We start from the raw sequence: 22,186 nt of genomic DNA, 5'->3' as shown, positions 1-22,186 counted from the left end.
CATCATATGGCAATAGATGCTTTCCTGAGTAAATTGACCAGGAATTCAAGTTTCACTATTAACCATTAACTCTGCTTCATGCATATTTGATATTATAATGAGATTTCTTTTTAGTTAACATCGTAGAGTTTCGGTACTTAATGTTGTTTCTAGGAAATGCAGTCTCACACTGACTACTGTCTAGCATTTGCTAGGTTGGTTTGAGATTTCAGGTACTTACAAGAGACAGGTTAACAGATAAGCTAACTAACTTCCTAACTCCTTCTGTGGTAAGTAAACTATCAAAAATGTATTTAGAACATGTAATTTCATCTTTCCACAGAAATACCTGCAGTGGATTATGATTTAATATAATACCTTAAGCTTATATAGATGAGGTATCATAAGAAACATCTTTGTGAATAGGAATTGTCTTTTTGGAAACTATACAAAAACCTGTTTAGTTTTTCAGTTTTCTGACATAAGCAGTCTTGAGTATGAGTGTCCTAGAAAAACATTTCCTCAAATTTATTATTTGAATAACTTTAAAAAATTAAGTCAAAAAGAACAATTATAGCAAATCATGTTTTGGAGTTTATAAAATGCTTTGCCATTATCTAATTTGACATAATAAGCATGTGGTATTATTTTTAAAAATTATACTCAGATTACAAACAGGCATGGAGGTGCGTAGCAGTGAGGAAATAGCAAACAAAACTGAAATTGAGAGAGTTTGTATATAAATTCTCCATTCTGTTATATCATGATGCCTTCCAAAGTAAACCTATTTCCCTTTTTTGCTTTCCCTCCTCAAATTCAGAGTTAAACTCAGTTTTTGAATTTATTTTTTAGTTGTAGTTGGACCCAACACCTTTATTTTATTTATTTTTATGTGGTGCTGAGAATTGAACCCAGGGCCCCGCACATGCTAGGTGAGCGCTCTACCGCTGAGCCACAACCCCAGCCCCTAAACTCAGTTTTAATTTGTATCTAATATCTTACTAGAGCTCTCTCTTATTCTGCATCTTGTAATTTATTTTTCTTTTATGAATGAATTATTTTTGATATTATATATAACACAATTATGAATTGCCCCAACATTTTTGGGGAGGAGATAGGACATAAATACTAGGATAAATTCAGTATTTATGAAGAATGATCATTATATTTATGGCTGTGTTAAAATTTTTTTACCTAGCGGTTCATCCAAGTCACCCATTTGAGTATGTTGACATTTTTTTGTGGGTGTGATGCTAGGGATTAGAACCTAGAGCCTTGTGCGTGCAAGGCAAGCACTCTACCAGACAAGCTATATCCCCCAGTGTATGTTGACATATTTTAACATATTAAAAAATAATCCTTTGGAGCAAAGAATAAGCATAAAAATAATGTATCATTTACTATTTTTCAACCAATGCTTGAAGCTACTGTCCTATAAGTAATTTAATTAATTTATGATAGAAGAATGTTAGTGAAAAATCACTACTTTATCAATCACTTTAGAAGTTACACACTTCAGCTTCAGGAGATCTTTATTAATATAGTTGTCAGTATGTGAATATTGGGGGTTGGGGGTATGTGCGTTCACATACCTCCTATCTTATCTGCACCATTCCCCTTGGGCTGGGCCTAACTCTCCTGCTAAGAGTAAGAATATCAAGAGCAATAGAAATAGTAGATTGCTATGTCTGCCATAAGTTCCCATTAAAAGAATGAGTTTCTGCCATTTCCAAGTCTAAGATTCCTTTTAAACAGTATGAAAATGAGTAGTACAAGCAAAATAAAGGGGAAGGCTATAGGTGAATTTTATGTTATAGTCTAGCTTTCCATATTTCCATTGTGTGACTTCAAGAGGTAATTTATATAAGGAGTTTCTACATAACATGAGTAGGGGTTGTTCTAGACAAGACTTAACCAGGGTGATTGTGCCATCCCATGCTCAAGGAAACATTTGGCAATGGCTAGAGTTATTTGGTCATCATAATTTGGTTGGGAAAACTCCTAGCATCCAGTAGGGATTGCTGCTAAATATTCTACAATACAGAGGATGACTCCAACAACAAAAGGATTATTTGGCCCTAAATGTCACAAGTGCTAAGGATGAGAAACCTTGGTCTGGAGCCAGATTATTTAAATCTGAATTCCAGCTTCTTCCTTTCAAGCTGTGTGACTATGGTTAAATTATTTAATTTTCATGTCTAAATTTCATTGTTTGTATGGGGCTAATAGCAGTATCCTTCTAGGGGTTTGCTGAATTAAAACATTTAAGATATTGAGACAAGTACCAGTTATTTAATAAGTACATAATACATACCTTTATGTCAAATAATAAACTGTTGCTTTTTGTTGTTGCTATCAAATATATTCAATTGGTTCAAGTTGACAAAGAGGTGATAAATAGGTTGAAAAATAGTTATTACCATAGTTTGTATGTGGTTTGCCCCCAAAGGCTCACTTATTGGAGGCTTAGTTCCAATATGGCAGCCTTAAGAGGTGGCAGGACTTTCAAGAGATGGAATTTATTAGGTCAGATGCAGTGGGGCGTGCCTGTAATCCCAACATTTTGGGAGGCTCAGGCAGAAGGATCACAACTTTGAGGACAGCCTCAGCAACTTAGCAAAACCCTGTCTCAAAAAAAAAAGAACTAGGGATGTGGCTTGAGCACCTCTGGATTCAATCACCAGTACCCAAAAATTTTTTAAAAAAAAGGAGGTAGGGGCTTAGTGCATGATGACTAGGTTCCTGGGGGTACTGCCAGAGGAATTAATTCTGATATTATGGAATGAATTCTTGCCAGAGTAAGTTATAAAAGGGCAAACTTGGTCCCTGAATCTCTCTGTGGCTTCTAGTCTTGCCATGTAATCTCTTATGTATGCATACTCCTTCCATTCTAATGCCATCTGCTATGAGGTCCTTGCAGAGGTTGAACTGATGGGACAACCAGATCTTGGACTTTCAGCATCCCAAACTGAAGCCTAAATAAACCTCTTTTCTTCGTAAAATACATAGTCCATTTTCTGTTGCTGTAATGAAATGTGTGAGACTAATACACTTATGTATTTTTACAAAATTTTCTTTTCATATTATAAGGACAATCCCTGAAATGTACTGTATGAAAATTTTGAATAAGAAGACTTTTACAAATGATAATGATAGGTTGTTATAATCTGTATCTTATTTGTACTTGATAACAATTTCTACACAAGAAACCAGAGGATGAACATAAAGTGTGTGTAAATTAGCAGTAACATGTTTAAGCTATATTACCCTCTGAACTCAGTCCTGTGACCAGTTAGGTTACAACAACCATTCTGTACAGTAATACATAAACAGATGTTTCTCTTGTTCTGTATATCAGCCCTTCTAGAAAAATTCTTGAGAAGTTAGTTTTCTTTTTTGTATCTCATGCACATTTGTGTATCCAAGTGGATGTGACTATAAAATTTTGATAGAATACTGTTTTTCCTTTAACAATTATTCTAAAATAATGAATGATTTAAAATGCATAAAATTTATAATAAAGTATCTTTAAGCTTTAATAAATTAAATGCAAATTGTTATATATGTGTATTTAACTATAATATGGTGTGTTTTCTTCTAAATAAATAAAGATTTACGTTTTTTCAATATAGGTATGTCCATAGGGTAGACTGAAGTAATGATGTTGTTGATAATTACTATCATTAGTATAGTTACATATAATTAATAAAATCCTACCATGTTCATGTTCATAATAGAGCTTCACACAAATCCTTTGGGGTATATGGAATTATTTCTATTTTACATATAAAGAAGTTGAGGCTTAGAATGATGGAATGAATAGTCCAAAGTTATAATGTTAATAATTGTGGAATAATCATTCAAATCTAAGTCTCAGAATGAATCAGATAGTATAATAATCCATTTTGGGGTACTTATAAAATTATAAGGATTTCTCATACCAAGCCTTTTTTGAAAATGGTATAAAATAGGACTTTGATACCTCTTTTCAGAATTAACAAAAACAGAATGTGGAAATGGGTTCAGGACCAGTTGTTAGAATTGGTATTTCTACATGTTACTTATAAAAATTATCTGATTCATTTTATTACATATATAATTTTTATAAGGGTTTTAAAAATGTTGTACTTTGAATAATTTCAGTCATATACCAATAAGAGAATGATATACATGAACTGCTCTATTACCATCCAGCTTCATCAATTTTCATCCTTTGGTGACTCTTCTTCTATATCCTTCCTAATTTCTTGCTACTGAATTATTTGAGTCAAATTCAAGCTTCATTTATATATATTTCATTATGCATAATTTTACTTAAAAATAACAATTTTAATAATTGTAACTTTGAAATAATGCAAAGCTAACTCTTAAGAAACAGTACAGAAACGTAATCCAGTTAATGTAGACAAAGGCAGCATTTTCTAAGTTTAAAATGATCACATATCATGTTTTTCTCTTAGAATTTAAATGTCTGATTATAAATAGTAAGAGAAATTACCTGTCCTCTGTAATCTTCTTTCAGTTCTCCTAAAATAAAAGATCACAACAGTAATGACCTTAAAAATCAAATAAAGGACTTTCTAAAAATTAACAAAACTTTTCAATTTCTTCATGAAAAGAAAAACACTGCAAATGCAACTTAAATAAATTAAAATGCTGAAAACCAAACCTTAAAATAGTATGAAAGTGCTAAATTATTCTTCTATATAAGTTATGGGTAATATGCACTGAAGTAAAATAAGGAGACTATATCTTGTCCTTTCTGTTGTTAAAATGATGTCTTACTAGCATGGCCAGGAGTTTAATCTGTCAGTTCTAGTTGAGTAGTGGTGGTTACCTGGGGGCACAGTGGGGAACTGTGTTGAGAAGGCACTTCCTCCTATTTTATATTATATTTTGAACTCAATGGGAAAGGAAGCCATAATTGATTACTGAGGTATCTGTTCTAATACCAGTACTATATCTGCTGACTTAGTATATCGCTTAAATTTACATGCAGAGAGAAAAGTACTATCATTATTGCCACAATGTAATTTCTCATTATTGATAGATATTAGGTAGGAATTATATTACATATTCTCATCCTTGAAACAATGAATTGGGTATAATTGATGGTATTTATAAATCTCAGTTATGTTTCTCTTAAAGTACTTGGTGTATACAGATGCCATTCATTGGGCACTAGGTGATAACATACCTTTGTTTATCTGTCCCTCTCTACACACACAGATACACAATCTTTTTTTTTTTTTTTTTTGGTACTAGGGATTGATCCAGATGTGCTTTACCACTGAGTTACTTCCCCAGTCCTTCTCATTTTTTTTTAAATTTTTAGTTGGACATAATACATTTATTTACTTATCTATGTGATGCTGAGGATTGAACCCAGGGCTTCACACATGCTAGGTGAGTGCTCTACCACTGAGCCACAACTCCAGCTTTATTTTGAAACAGGGTCTCCTCCTTAAGTAGCCCAGCTGGCCTCAAACTTGTTGTCCTCTTGCTTTAGCCTCATGGTTTGCTGGGATTACAGGTATGTGCAATTGTGCCTGGTACTAACTTATATTATTCTCTTTATTCATTTAGTTTACCTTCCTAGATAGATTAGACATTTACTAAAATGTATCGATAGCATCTTATTCCTCCTCATAGAGCCAGCACCAAGTAATGCCCTGATGATGACTGCATTTCTCTCAAAACACTTCTTACTTTTCTGTCATCAACCCTCTTACTTGTTCACGGGGGTATTTTTGTGTAGTTTGGGATGTTTTGTTTATATAGTTCAAAGATCTGTATTGTAATGTTTTCACAGGACAGCTGATTTTTAAAAAATAGGTTGGCTCTTGATTTTAGACAAACATTTAAATCCTGCAATAAGATGCTTATTCTCTTGTTGATCTCTACGAGTATAAAATTAGCGAACTCTTTCAGAAACTGGTTCAACATTTGTCTCTCAGTGGTCAATGAATTCTTTTAATGGCTACACAAAACTACCCAGCTTTAATTTAAACATGTATTTTTAAAAATTTATTTGTTATTTTTAGATATACATGACAGTATAGTATATTTTGATATACTTATACAAACATGGAGTATATTTTATTCTAATTAGGATCCCAGTCTTGTGGTTGTATGTGATGTGAAGATTCATTGTAGTGTATTCATGTTTGTACATAGGAACGTTGTGTCAGATTAATTCTATTGTCTTATTCCTATCTCTACTCCCTTCCCTCCATTCCCCTTTGTCTAATCCACTGAACTTTTATTCTTCTGTCTCCCTGTTGTGTTAGCTTCCACCAATGTTTATAGCAGCTCAATTCACAACAGTTAAGCATGTTTTTAAAAAGTTTTCCATAGACCATAAAAAGAACTCAGTATTTGGTGTGTTTTTTTAAAATAATAATCATTACCCCATAAACTTGACATTTTTGAGCTAAACAACTTAATTTTTAAAAACTTAAAAAAAAAGACACTATGTTTCACTATGTTAGACATCGTCACACTTTCCTGAATCCATGCCAAAGTTTTCATAGAAAGGAAAAAAAACTTTTATAGCAGGAGTCTTAAGATTTATAATGTAGTTTCTTGATTGACATCTAAAGAGATTGGTGCAATGAAGTGCTTACTTCAGACTGTTGGAAAAATAAACAATTGGTATATTTTTTTAAAAAGCCAGTATTAATGCTTTAGTTTCTTGTCAACTATGACAGTTTCCATCTCTGAACTATATTGTCTTAGTCTAGATGAGGGGATTCACAAACTATATGAAGAACCAGGGAGTAAATATTTAGGCTTTGTGAGCTAAGAAACAAAATTGAAGACACTGTGTAAATACTTAAATAACAAGAAAAATTTTTATTAATGAAATTTAAACTATAGTAGTAATAATTAAATTAAAAAAATATATCTAATGAGAATAGGGGGTATATCATTGCATTTAATGGGGATTCAAAGTTAATGTTTTTTCTCAACAAACTCAACTGCAAAAGTTCATGTAAATGTTGATCTCTGGTATTTTATTTTTGAAAATGCCTTTTCAAAAAAATAAGTACTACCAGTTATTATTGATAACAATCCATGAACAGCATCTATTTTATAGAATTATATTAGGTTCTTCTCTTAATATTTACCTTTTAGCATGTCATTACAAGCCAGGCAGAGTGGTGCATACCTGTAATTCCAGTGACTTGGGAAGTTGAGGCAGGAGGATCTCAAGTTCAAGGCTAGCCTCAGCAACTTAGCAAGATCCTGGCTCAAGAAAATAAAAAGGTCTGGAAATGTAGCTGAGTGGTGGAATGCTCCTGTATTTATTCCCTACACACAAAGCAGAATCATGTGACTATGTTGTAGGTTATTCACTTCCAATGAAAGGTTAGGTGGGAGCTTCTCAATTCTACTGTTGATGGATTTTGAAATATAAGAAGTTCTTCTGCTTTTGTAGCCAGCTCCAAAAAACACCACCAGGATTAAGGAAACTGGTAGTTCCAGTTTTCTAGGATTAAGCAGGATCACCAGGATTTGAGACTGTAAGTGCTAAAACTGGGATAGTTCTTGTTTGTTTTTGATACTGGGTCTCAAGGTATTGCTCAAGTTGGGCTCTAATGATCATCCCACCGTGTGCCATCATACCCAGTAAATATATCTATTTGAAATTTGTAGGGACATAGATTTCATTTTGTTTTAACTTTTTAAAATACCTATTTATTTTTTATGTGGTGCTGAGGATTGAACCCAGTACCTTGAATGTGCTAGGCAAGCGCTCCACTGCTGAGCCACAACCCCAGCCCTTGTTTTAACTCTTGACAGTAAGTACAACCTAACATTATTTAGACAATCTCAATTAACACTGAAATGGATTAAGAAGCATTATCAAGTTTGCAGCAAAAACTGATTTCCAAAGCCATTTAGTCTGATAAGTGGTTAATGGTGCTTCTTTTCATTCAGAAAAATTTCAGTCTTAGTATTGAACTTAAAAAAAAAAATCACAAATTTTTGCCAGGTTTTTGAACTTCTGTGTGATAGAAAGTCCAGATATTCAACCTCTATTTTTGACGAAAATTCTCAAAACTGATAACAGTTAAACCCAAAGTGAATGAAGTTCACTATTGACATTGCTGGTTTAGTAACATATAACAGGGTAAAATATTTTCTGCAAAGCACATAATGATGAGGAACAAATACAGTAAAGAACCATAGGATTTGAGAAACATAGTAAATTTGAACAACAAAGTCTTTTTCCTCTGCATATGTTTCATCATCAGTTGTGAAAAATCTTATCAGATTATGTTTTAGGTTAATTAGAGTTTCTTTTTTAAAAAAATAATAAATATTTTTAATTTTAAAAAATATTCTTGCCTTTTTTTAATTAAAAAAATTTTTAGTTGTTGATGGACCTTTAATTTACTTATGTGGTGCTAAGAATTGAACCCAGTGCTTCACACATGCTAAGCAAGTGTCATACCACTGAGCCACAATCCCAGTCTTTTTTCTTTTTTAATATTCTTTTAAAATATTTTTTCACACAGACTATTTAATGAGGCTGAGTCTTTAATTACTTCAAATTTGCGCTTGCCTCACATGTGTGAGGCACTGGGTTCATTCCTCAGCATCACATAAAAATAAATAAAATGAAGGTATTTTGTCCATCTACAACTGGAAAAACAAACAAATAGCCAGGTGTAGTGGTGCATGTCTATAACCCCAGTGACTTGGGAGGCTGAGACAGGAGGATCACAAGTTCAAAGCCAGCCCCAGCAATTTAGCAAGGCCCTATGCAATTTATGGAGACCCTTTCTCAAAATAAAAAATAAAAAGGGCTGAGCATATAGCTCAGTGGTAAAGCATCTCTGGGTTCAATTCCGAGAGAGGGGGGAGGGGGAGAGGGAGAGAAAGAGAGAAAGACAAGTCAAAAATCTTGGCTATTAAAGTCACAATAAAATAAAATGTTCAGTTGTAAGTCTAAGAATACACCATGTTGAAGACAGAATCTTATCTCAGAACTAGAAGATAGTTGCTGGCCTTGAACATCAAGATTATATTAATGAAAAGAAAATAAGTAACCATGACCAGAATATACAAGAACTCTGGGAGAATATTAAAAGACCAAATTTAAGAATCATTGGATGCAAGCTAACAGCATGGATAAGCCTCTTTAGGTAAATAGTAACAGAAATTTTTCTAAACCTTCAGAATAAGATAGACATCCAGATTCAGAAGGCATTCACAACCCCAAATAGACAAGATTAAAAAAGAAGCTCTCCATGTCACATTGTAATTAAAATGCCTAACATACAAAATAAGTATAGAATTTCTTCTTAAATATTTATTTTTTAGATTTGCAATTGGACACAATACCTTTATTTCACTTACTTATTTTTATGTGGTGCTGAGGATCAAACTCTGGGCCCTGCACTTGCTAGGTGAGAGCTCTACTACAGCTGAGCTTACAACCCCAGCCCAAGGATAGAATAAAAAGCCTCAAGAGAAAAATGTCAAGTCAGAGGCAAGCTGAACAGCATTACATCTCATTTCTCAGCACAAACTCTAAAATCTAGACAGACTTGGAATGATATATTTCAAGCCCTGAAAAAAAAAAAAAACTGTCAACCAAGATTGCTATATCCAGCAAAGATATTGTTCAGAATTCAAGAAAAAATAAAACCCAAGATAAAGGGAAACTAAAAGAATTCATAACTAAGCCAGCACTATAGAAAACACTTAAATACTAAACCAACAACAACAAAAAAACAAATCTAAACCACTAAATACACAAAAAGAAATAAAAACCTCCAAAGTGAAAGTGAAAAGGATGGCAATTAATATATCCAGTAAATAGAACCTGAAAACAAGCAGGATACTCTTATATCTGACAAAATTAATCAGAAAAGACAAATAAGGTAACTTCATTCTGGTAAAGGGAAAAATTCAACAAGAAGATGTAATGATAGTAAATATTTATGCCCTAATCATTGGTGCACCTAATTAGATAAAATATACTACTTGAATTAAAGACACAGACAGACCCCAGTACAATAAACACTGGAATACTGGGTGATTTCAAAATACCTCTCTCATCAATTGATGGGTGTTCCACACATGAACTCAGTAGAAACTTTTTTTTTTTGGGAGGGGGGTACCAAGGATTTAACTCAGGGCCACTTAACCACTGAGGTACATCCCCAGCCCTTTTTATATTGAGACAGGATCTCATTGAGTTTCTTAGAGCCTCGCTAAGTTGCCAAGGCTGGTTTTGAAATTGCAATCCTCCTGCTTCAGCCTCTTAAGCCACTGGGATTACAGGCAAGTGCCATCATGCCCAGCCAGTAAGAACTTTTGATACCTAAAAATATTATAAATCAAATGGACTTAATATGACACTTGTAGAATATTTCACTAACAAGAGCCAAATTCACTTTCTATTCAGCTGCTCATGGAACTTTCTCCAAAACATACCATATGTTCAGCCCCCAAACAAATATTAAAAAATTGATATAATTTCTTGCATCTTATCGTATTTATCATAATGGAATGTAATTAGAAATCAACACCCCCCAAAAACCCCCACAGAAACTACATAAACACATGGAAATTAAACAATATGTTTCTGAATGATGAATGGGTGACAGAAGAAATCAGGAGAGAAATTAAAAAAGTCTTAGATTCAAATGAGATTAGTGATACGACATACCAGATGCAGGCTGAGATAGGAGGATCGAGAGTTCAAAGCTAGCCTCAGCAACAGTAAGGTACTAAGCAACTCAGTGAGACTTTGTCTCTAAATAAAATACAAAATAGGGCTGGGGATATGGCTCAGTCATCAAGTGCCCCTGAGTTCAATCCTGGCACACACATACACACACACACACACAAAGAAACAAAAACCAAAAACAACATGCCAGATGCTCTGGGACAGTATGAAGGTAGTTCAAAGAAGTTTATAGCTATCAGTGCCTACATCAGAAAATCAGAAAGATTTCAAATAAGCAATCTAATTATGAATCTGAAGGCCCTTGAAAAATAAACCAATTCGAAAAACAGTAGAAGGAACAAAATAAGTAAGATCAGAGCCGAAATCAATGAAATAGAGATTTAAAAAACACAAAGGATCAATGAAAGAGTTCTTTGAAAAAATGAACAAAGATCAACAAACTCTTAGGTAAACTACTGAAAGAAAAAAAGAAAAGACCCAAATTAATAAGAGATTAAAAAGGAGAAATCACCTCAGATATCACGGAAATCCAGAGGATAATTAGCGAGTATTTTGAAAATTTATACTGCAATAAATTGGAAAACCTGGAAGAAATGGATACATTTCTATACATGCATGACATGTCAAAATAGAATCAAGAGGACATAGAAAAGCTACAGGCCAATAATTAGCAATGAGATAGAAACAGTAATAAAAAGTCTTTCAACAAAGAAAAGCCTAGAATCAGTTGGATTCTCAGCTGAATTTTACCAGACCTTTAAAAGAGAACTAATGCCAATACTCCTATTTTTATTCCGTGAAATAGAAGGGGATGGAACCCTTCCAAATTCATTCTATGAAGCCAGTATCACCCTCATACCAAAATCAGATAAGCTCACATTGAGGAAAGAAAACTACAGATCAATATCCCTGATGAACTTAGATACAAAAAATCTTTAATAAAATTTTAGCAAGTCATATCAAAAACATATTAAGAAGATTTTACATCATGACCAAGTTGGTTTTATTCCAGGGTTACCAGGAAGATTTAGCATGTGTAAATCAATAACTATAATGTATCACATAAATAGAATTAAGGACAAAAATCAAAGTCTCAATAGATTCAGAGAAAGTCTTTGACAAAATTCATTACCCATTTATGATAAAAACACTGCAGAAACTAGGGATAGAAGGAATTTATCAACATCAGAAAGGGTATAGGAGATAAACTCAAAGTCAACTTCATAGTGAATAGGGAAAAACAAAACACTTCCTTTGAAATATGGAACAAGACAAGAATGTATACTTTCACCACTCTTGAATTCAATATAGTGCTAGAAGTTTTAACCACAGCAATTAGGCAAGAGATAGGAAAAAAAAATGGAAAGGAGAGGAAGGGGACTAAGGAAAGTAAGGAGGAAGGGAAAGGGAACATACTAGGGAATGATATTGGTCAAATTATATTATCACAGCATGTACATGTATGGATATTTAACAGTGAATCCCACCATTATGTATAATTATAATGCAATAATAAAAATATGGAGAAAAAAGTTATTTTAATGAGGTCCTGAGATCTAAAACAAAACAAAACCAAACAGTTTTGTAGCTTGTTTTAAAGTGCAAGACACAATCAAAATTCTTTTTGAAATCGGGGCAATGTAGATTATATCTGTAACTTATTATATAGACTGTGACATCAAATTAAATTGATATGATGAGACTTGCTTTCCAAAAAAGACTTGCTTATTGTATACTGTTCTCATTAATTTTATAAGATGACTGCTAAGTTATTGGATAAGCTCTTTTTAGTGCCTGAACAAGCAAGTGTTCAGTACTAAGTTGACCCACTATGATGTTTTATTTAATTAATATATGTATGTATGTATGTACACAAGCACATGCTAGGAATTGAACCCAGGGGCACTTTACCACTGAGCTACGTCTCTAGCTCCCCACTTTGTTATTTTCAGTGTTTAAAAAAATTTGTTCTTTTTAGATATACACAACAGTATATTTTGACATATTATACATATATGGAGCATAACTTCCCATTCTTGAGGTTGTACATGATGTGGAATTATACTGGTTATGTATTCATATATAAACATAGGAAAGTTATGGCTGATTCATTCTAGTGTCTTTCCTATTCTATCTCCCCTCCATTCCCTTTATTCCCCTTTGTCTAATCCAATGAACTTCTATTTTTCCCTCTCCACCTGCCTTATTATGTGTTAGCATTCACATATTAGAGAGAACATTTGGCTTTAAGGTTTTTGGGATTGCCATCAAATGCCATAATTTCATTCTTCCTTAAGGCTGAGTAATATTCCTTTATGTATATACCACATTTTTTAAATCCATTCATCTGTTGAAGGTACCTAGGCTGGTTCCATAGCTTAACTTTTGTGAATTGAACTGCTATAAACATTGATGTGGCTTTGTCACTGTGGTATGCTGATTTTAAGTCTTTGGGGTATATACAGAGGAGTGGGATAACTGGGTCAAATGGTGATTCTATTACAAATCTGCATACTGCTTTCCAGAGTGGTTGCACCAATTTGCAGTCCCACTAGCAATGTATAAGTGGACATTTTCCCCACATCCTCACGAACATTTATTGTTACTTGTATTCTTTAAAAAAATTTTTTTTAGTTATAGATGGACACAAATCTTATTATTTTTATGTGGTGCTGAGGATCAAACCTAGTGCCCCATCTGTGCGAGGCAGGTGCTCTACCACTGAGCCACAGCCCTATTGTTACTTGTATTCTTGATAATTGCTATTCTGACTGGAGTGAGATGAACCTCAGTGTAGTTTTAATTTACATTTCTTTAATTGCTTGGAGATATTGAACATTTTTTCATATACTTTTCATACACTTTTTGACCATTTGTATTTCTTCTTCTGTAAAGTGCCTTTTTAGTTCCTTTGCCCATTTATTGATTGGGTTATTTGGGTTTGTTTTTGATGTTAAGTTTTTTGAGTTCTTTGTATATCCCAGAGATCAGTGCTCTGAGATACAGGTGGCAAAGATTTTCTTCCATTCTGTAGGCTCCCTGTTCATGTTCTTGTTTCCCTTGCTGTGAAGAAGCTTTTTAGTGTGATACTACCCTTTCATTGAGTCTTGATTTTACTTCTTATCTTTTAGGAGTCTTATTGAGGAAGTCAGTTCCTAAGCAAATATGATGGAAAGTTGGGCCTACTTTTTCTTCTGATAGGCCCAGGGTCTCTGGCCTAATGTCTAGGTCCTTGATCCACTTTGAATTGAGTTTTGTACAGGGTGAGATATAGGGGTTTAATTTCATTTTGCTACATATGGATTTCCAGTTTTCCTAGCACCATTTGTTAAAAAGGCTATCTTTTTTTTCCAATATATGTTTATGACACCTTTGTCCAGTATGAGATAACTATATTTATGTGGGTTTGTCTTTGAGTCTTCTATTTTGTACCATGGGTCTTCATGTATGTTTTGGTGTCAATATCATGTCATTTTTTGTGGCTCTGTAGTATAATTTTATAGCTCTGTAGTATAATTTAAGGTCTGGTATTATGCCTTCTGCTTCACTTTTCTTGCTGAGGATTGCTTTGGCTATTCTGGGTCTTTTATTTTTTCAAATCAATTTCATGATTGCTTTTTCTATTTCTATGAAGAATGTCATTGGAATTTTAATAGGAATTGCATTAAATCTGTACATTGCTTTTGACAATATTTAAAAAAATTTTTTTTAGTTATAGATGGACAGAATACCTTTATTTTGTTTATTCATTTTTATGTGGTGTTGAGGATTGAATCCAGTGCCTCATATGTGCGAGGCAGGCGCTCTAAGTTACAAACCCAGCCCCCATTTTAAAGACACTGACAGATTTCTAGAGATGATTGACCTACCCAAACTGAATCCAGAGGACATAGATAATTTAAACAAATCAATTTCAAACAATGAAATTAAAGATGCCATTAAAATTCTACCAACAAAGAAAAGCCCAGGACCATTGGATTCTCAGCTGAGTTCTACCAGACTTTCAGTGAAGAACTAATACCAATCCTCCTCAAATTATTCTATGAAATAGAAAAGGAAGAACCCTTACACACTCATTCTATAAAGCTAGTATCACCCTGATACCAAAACCAGAAAAAGACACATCAAGGAAAGAAAACTTCAGAACAATATCCCTGATGAACATTGATACAAAAATTCTTAATAAAATACTGCCAAATCACATTCAAAATTCTTAATAAAATACTACTGGCAAATCGCATATAAAACATACTAAAAGATAGTGCACCACACTTGATCCCAGGGATCAAGATTGGTTCAACATATGGAAATCAATAATACATACACACACCCCCACGTTTGCATGCATGCGCTTGTGCACACATGTTAAACCCAAGACCAACATCATTCTAAATGGAGGAAAAATTGAAAGCACTCCCTCTGAAAATTGGAACAAGACAAGGATGCTCTCTTTCACCACTTATATTCAACACAGTCCTTGAAATTCTAGCCACAGCAATTAGGCAAAGAAAGAAATTAAAGGGATAAGAATAGGAAAAGAAGAACTCAAACAATTTGCTGGTGACATGATTCTATATTTAGAAGACCCAAAAAAACTTTCACCATAATACTTCTAGAACTATAAATGAATTCAGCAAAGTAGCAGGATACAAAATTAACACCTATAAATCAACTATGTTTCTATACATCAATGGTGAATCAACTGAAAAGAGAAATTAGGAAACTTTCCCACTCAAAATATCCTCAAAAACAAACAAACAAAAAATCTTGGAAATCAATCTATCCCCTTTTTTAAAAAGTTTCTTAAAAAATTGAGAAAGGATCTCACTGAGTTGCTGAGGATATTGCTGTGTTGCTGAGGCTAGCCTCACATTTGTGATCCTCCAGCCTCCTGAATCCTTTGGGATTTTAGTTCTATGCCACTGTGTCTAGCTTATGATGTTTTAAAGAGTAATAACTGTGATCATTAGTCTCTGAAGTTCCTTACAATTCATACTCATTAGGTGTCTGGTTTAAACACACCCAGTTTCTATTGTTCTCAAAAGTATTACTTTGAGCTTTCTGCCTAAATTAGGTAAGAAGTCAGTCTTAGTTCAGTGTTACTCAATTTGTGGGATAAGGACCAAAAACTCATCTAAAAATCATTATTGCTGGTCTGTGAACTATTTATTATAGGTGGTTAAAAAGAAGTAATGCATTGAGAAAAAACAAGAATTTTTTTACTGCCGTTCCATAGGATAATTTTATATATGTTTAATCTAATAAAAATTTTGGATATTACTTTGTAAAGTATATGAAAAACAAAATAAATGCAAAGGTATTGATCCATTTTGGAAACTCAGAAAAATGGGAATGGAACCACCATTTGACCCAGCTATCCCACTCCTTGGTTTATACCCAAAGGACTTAAAATCATACTATAGTGACGCAGCCACATCAATGTTTGTAGCAGCTCAATTCATAACAGCTAGACTATGAAACCAACCTAGGTGTCCCTCAATAGATGAATGGATAAAGAAAATGTGGTATATATACTCAATGTAATATTACTTTAAAGAAGAATAAAATTATGGAATTTGCCAGTAAATGGTTGGAGTTGGAGAATATCATGCTAAGCAAAACAAGCCAATCCCACAAAACCAAAGGCTGAATGTTTACTCTAATATGTGGATGCTAATTCACAATGAGGCAGGGGGCACTAGGGAAGAATAGATACCTTAGATTAGGTAGAGGGAGAGGATGTGGGGATAGGAAAGATAGTAGAATGAAACAGATATTATTACTGTATGTATAATGTGACTGCATGACCAACATGATTCTGCAACATGTCCATTCAGAAAAACGAGGAATTATATCCCATTATGTATGATATATCAAAGTGCATAAATGCATTCTACTGTCATGTATAACTAATTAAAACAAATAAAAAATTAAAAAAAAAGAAATTTAAAAAATGAAACAAGACTGGTTCTCCTCTACAGATTTTGTTTCATGTACAATTTCTGTAAAGATACAAGGAAAGAATTATTAACAGTTTCTTTTTTTGGCTAATTTCCACTTACTCTTTCAAACTTCAATTTTCAATATAATTTTCAGCTTTGCAAACTTGGTCAACAATATTAGGGTTTTTATTTTTGCTTTTCTGTGTACAGTATTAGTTTGCATAGCTTCCTCAACAAACCTTACCTCTATAGAATTCTTGCCTATTTATTTTGTTAAAATATATCACCTTCAAGATGGTTTTATACTGTGTAAATAAATTTGGCTAAGCTAGAACCATGTTTCCCAGAACATTCTTTCCCATGTATTTCCATGTTAGAAATGAACAAAGAAAAATGTGTGCAAGATTTGGAAGGAGGAAGTGAAATATCAGCCATAACCCTTTGAATATTTTTATGGTGCCAACAGATTCCAACTTGTCTTCCCTCTGTACATTTTCATGTCCAGCTAATATTACCCCTGATGAGAGAGAACTCCTGCCTGACTGCCTTTGAGCTGGGACATGAGTTTTCTCTTTTTACTCTTCCTGGGGCTCAAGCCTGCTGGCCTTCACTGCACTATTGGCTAACTAACCACACTGTTGGCTCTCCTAGGTTTCCAGTTTGCCAACTGCAGATCTTAGGACTCAATAGCCTTCCTAATTGTGTGAACCAATTCCTTATAATCGATCAGTCTCTTTGTCTCTGTACACACACACACACACTCCCTTCCTGTTGGTTCTCCTTCTTTGACGATACTTGACTAATACCACCCATATTCATCATTTTTTTTTAACTGCACTTTGGTGCTTAAGAGTTGCAGCTCACATATAATAGGGCAGAAAGAGAGGATAAGATTTGATATCTATTCATCTATATTAGATGGCTTAAAAGAATTTCTTTTATCTGTCTACTATTTCCAAAATGGTTATTATTAAGGCTATCAAGATCTAAAGAGGGCAAGAGGATTCAGTGGGTTAGAGTACAAAGAAGGCAAAGAGAATATTATAGAAAGAAATAATCAACAATGTCAAATGCTTTTAGAGGTGATATGGAGGAAATCTAATCATATTGATATTAACATGTTTTGGGTGATGAGGAAGTAGAAACAGTTAAGAATTGTGGAGTAGTGCCAAAGAAGGCTGGATGGAGATGATATGGACAGATTATAATGGTCTAAACAGGTTAAGGTCACTTTATGGGCAGCATGGAGAATGCATCAAAGAATTTTACTACATTTCTAGCAGCTATTTACCATGAATACCTTGTAGGCAACATTATATTTTCTATTTCTACTGAACAACATAGTTTCTGGCATATAATAGGAGTTCAATAAATGTTTGTTGAAGTGTTGGATAAAGGATTTCAACAAGTCATATTTTTTTAATCATGATATCTCTCAAATTTATCCTTTCCTATTCCCACTATCATTTTCACTCAAGGCTTTTACTACTTTATTATAATAAACTTGCTATCTAATTTTTCTCATTTCAATCAATTTGGGAAAGACTACCAGATTAATATTCTTATGCTTTTGATCATTTCACTTACCTGCTTCCTAACGTTCAAATCCACACCACTACCAACTGAAATAAATAGAAACTCTTTCGCCTTACTCCAAAGCCTGTCACACTCTGGCCCAAGACCCATATTTCAATCCTTATCTTCCATCACCTTCTTCGTAACTTAGCATCATTAGCTTCATACAGCATTTAAACCTGTGATCTCCTAGTCTAATGCAATGACTATCTCTGTGAAAAAAGACAAAATTCAGTAACTAAAATTAGTTTTGAAATAACACAGGTTTTTAATTACATGCCTTAAACACCATGAAGGAAATTACATTGACCACCCTGATACTTTTTCTTCTTCATTTTTTTTTTCTTTTTGAAGTAAAGATTCTGGTTATATTGTAGTCACCTCTTGGCCTATTAACTCCATCTTTTCCTCAAAATTCAAGGAAAAATAGAAACTCAAAAAGGGGAAAAATACCATTTTTCCTACTAAATATCATGTTTTAAAATCATTAATGTGAAGTGAATTGTTTTAAATGTTCATTTACCTGCCTATTCTATATGAGAATCATTCTACTGAAATTTGATTTCATAGGTGAGGATTAGCTTCTGAGAAGCTGAAGTGACAATATTTTAGGTCAGTTAGGACTATGTTATATAGGCTTTCTGACATACAGTTGGTAAACCTCAACTTAAGGAAAAAAATATGAGTAGCCATTTTATGCCTGGCACTATATGATACTTCTTAAAATTCATTTTCTCTGCTATCTACTTCTCACAGAGGCTGAAGTTGCTTTCATATATTTCCCTCCTAAACTCTCCAGAAGAAAGTCCATACAAGCATCTTAATTCCACTTGCTTCTCTTATCCTCATCATCTCTCTCTTCCACATTTTGCATTTCAAAATGAATATGGTTTGTCTTTTCTGAAACTCATAATGAAATTTGGTGCCCAGTATAACAGTGTTGAGAGGTGGTGGGGTCTTTAAAAGGTTAAGATGGATTCATGCAGTTTTTTCTTGGGGACTGGATTAGTTACCATGAGAGCAGATTTTATCAAGTAAGGCTGCCCCTTGAGCATGAGGCCCTCCTCAGATGTAGCTGCTGGATCTTGACCTCTGTCCTCCAGAACTGGGCACTAAATAAACTTCTTTCCTCTGCTGTTACCTAGTCTCAGGAATTCTGTTTATAGCATCAGAATATGGACTAAGATAATAGTTCAGCAGAGTAACCTCTTCTTAAAGGGAAAGTAAAAGAAACAGTGGGCCATGCTATATTTATCTTTAGGGAGAGTAAGAAGGGTACCACTGTTAGGGAGTACAGCTGTCTTGAATTATAGTACTTATACATTTCTTTATTTTCTACTAAACAGGGCAAGAATCATGCCATTTTTATTTGTTATCTCCAGAGCTTGCCTACTCAAATTGTAGTCTCCAGACTAGCTGAGTATGTATCACTTTGAGAGCTTTTTAGAAATGCAGAGTCATGGGTCCCACTCCAGATCTACTGAAAAAGAATCAATGTTTTAACAAGATTCCCAAAGGCATCTGTATTAATTTGTATGCTTATTAAAATTTAGCCTTATTTATAATCAAGTGACTTGGCATTTTATATTACATTAACCAAAAGCAGTCTTAATACTGAGTTTTGAAATGCTCTGGGTTTTCATATTTTAATTCATTTATAGAACACTTTTATAAATTATAACTTTTTGAGGCATTATATTTTGAATAATATTACCTTCTGCATTACAGGTATAAGTCATCAAAGATCCAGCACAGATGTCTTTTTCAGGTCTATTCCTTCTGTCAATTACTTGTCTGTAGTATATGAGTCAAGTAATTAAGAAAGAAAAATTTAAGGTTAGATGCAAGTTGTGGATATAATACTATAAAATTTAATATAAGTAAGGTACTAAACATTTCAAATTTCTACATGTTTTAAAGTGTAATTAAAAATTTCTCTGGAACCTTTCAACAACATAATAATTTTAAAATAATTATTTTAAAAACATGGAAAGTATCTTTCAAGTATTCCACCATTAAATACTTTGTAAGACATTTTGAAGAGTGCTGAAATTAAATTTTAATGTACAGATAAATGTATTACATATATATAGTTTTTAAAAGAAATAATCATGGAAACAAAATGTGATGCTCTGAACTCCTGGGTATTATGAAATTAAAGTGAGTGGTAAAAGTTTCATACTTTCCTGATTTCAAAAATAATCCATTATTAGTGTAAAAATCCCCAAATTAACATAATAACAACAATCTAATTATCTGGAGTTCTCTCCTAATTGCTATGGATTTAAAAAATAAACCTGAGATAATTCTGCCTTATAAAATTTTGTCATCAACTTTCACTTATATAATCATATTTTTGTTTTTAAATGTATAAAATTATAATACATTAAAATTCATTTAAAGGTGTATAATTCTTTGAATTTTAATAGATGCTTAGATTCATACTATTAACAACAGAACAATCAAAACAGGAAACAGTTTCAACATGTCAAAAAACATCCCTCATACTTGGTAGTCACACTTTCCTTATCCATAACCCCAACAACTACTTACCTTTTCTCTATTAGTTTTGAGTTCAAGAATGTCATATGATTTGAATCATACAAAATGTGACCATTTATATTTTCTCTCATTCAGTATAAGGCCCTTGATATTATCCAAGTTGTATAAATCAACAGTTCATTACTTTTTATTGATAAGGAGTATTCCATTATATAGCTATATACCGGTTTAGTTATTCATCTGTTGAAGGATATTTATTTTCTCAGGTTATGAAAATTATAAATAAAACTACTATAAACATTCACGTACAGGTTCTTGTGTGAATGTAAGTATTAATTTCTCAAGTCTAAATACTCAAGACTACTAGATCATATGGCAAATATATGCTTAACTTTATAAGAAACTGCTAAACTGTTTCCTAGAATAGCTGTATCATTTTGTATTCTCATCAGCAATGTATGAAAGTTCACGTTACTTTGCATCCTTCCCAGTGTTTGAAATTGTCAGTATTTATGCATATGTATACATACTGACAAATATATAATTATTTTCACACACACACACATACTGCAGATATTCTAATAGATATGCAGGAGTATCTCCTAATGGTTTTAATTTTGCATATAACCTTACTGAAGTGTCTGTTCAGGACTTTTGCCCATTTTAATTGGGATATTTTTCTTACTGTTGAGCTTTGAAAGTTCTTTTTATGTTCTGGATACATATCCTTCATTGGATATGTGATTTGTAAGTATTTTCTCCCAGCATGTAGCTTGTCATTTTTCTAACAGTGGCTTTTGAAGAATAAAAGGTGTTAAAGTACACTTTATCAATTAAAAAAATGGGTAGTACTTTTAGCAGCTGGTCTGAGAATGTTTTGCCGAATCCTGGATTACAAATATTTCTTTCTATATGTTTTTTTTTAAAGTTGGTAGTTTCAATTTTACATTTAGACCAATTATCTATTTTTTATTTTTGAGAGTATGTTATGAGATTTAGGTTGCCATTCTTTCTTTTTTGCACAAAGATGTCCACCTGTTCCAATACCATTTGTTGAAAAAATAGTTTTCTAAAAAATTGTGTTTTTATATTTGTCAAAAATCAGTTGGAGGGGCTGGGGTGGTGGCTTAGTGGTAGAATGCTCGCCTACCATGCATGAGGCACTGGGTTTGATCCTCAGCACCACATAAAAACAAACTAATGTATCCACCTAAACTAAAGATACATACATAAATAAATATTTTTTAAAAAATCACTTGGAGATATTTATATGAGTATTTCTGAAGTCTGTGTTCTTTTTCATTAATATATTTATCTGTCTTCTGCTAATACCACAATTTCTTGATCAGTGTAGCTTTAGATGGGAGAGGCAAACCATAGTAGACAGTCCAAATCCAGTGCTGCATAATACTCGATTGTGTATACATGCCACATTTTTTTTATCCATTCATCTATTGAAGGGCATCTAGGTTGGTTCCAC

At 33.1% G+C, this 22,186-nt stretch overlaps 1 protein-coding gene across 18 annotated transcripts in view; it reads right to left on the bottom strand.

Annotated features, from left to right (window-relative positions):
* Window positions 1–22,186, bottom strand: part of Wdpcp (WD repeat containing planar cell polarity effector) — a 527,720-nt gene that overhangs the window by 5,166 nt on the left and 500,368 nt on the right. For 16 of the 18 annotated variants that reach the window (XM_058572736.1, XM_058572746.1, XM_058572751.1 and 13 more), the window contains 2 exons: window positions 19,919–19,998; window positions 4,478–4,506 (listed from right to left, as the gene is read on the bottom strand). In XM_058572736.1, coding sequence (XP_058428719.1) covers window positions 4,478–4,506; window positions 19,919–19,998 — 109 coding nt within the window. Of the gene's footprint in view, window positions 1–4,477; window positions 4,507–7,150; window positions 7,228–19,918; window positions 19,999–22,186 lie in introns of all 18 variants that reach the window. The other 2 variants (XR_009224962.1, XR_009224964.1) reach the window with 1 other exon arrangement.

The sequence above is a fragment of the Marmota monax genome, unplaced genomic scaffold (assembly GCF_021218885.2).
Source record: "Marmota monax isolate L192 unplaced genomic scaffold, Marmota_monax_Labrador192_F-V1.1 WCK01_AAM20220418_F8-fsc00015, whole genome shotgun sequence".
In the NCBI taxonomy this organism is placed as follows: domain Eukaryota; kingdom Metazoa; phylum Chordata; class Mammalia; order Rodentia; family Sciuridae; genus Marmota; species Marmota monax.
This window is presented reverse-complemented; position numbering and strand designations above follow the sequence as displayed.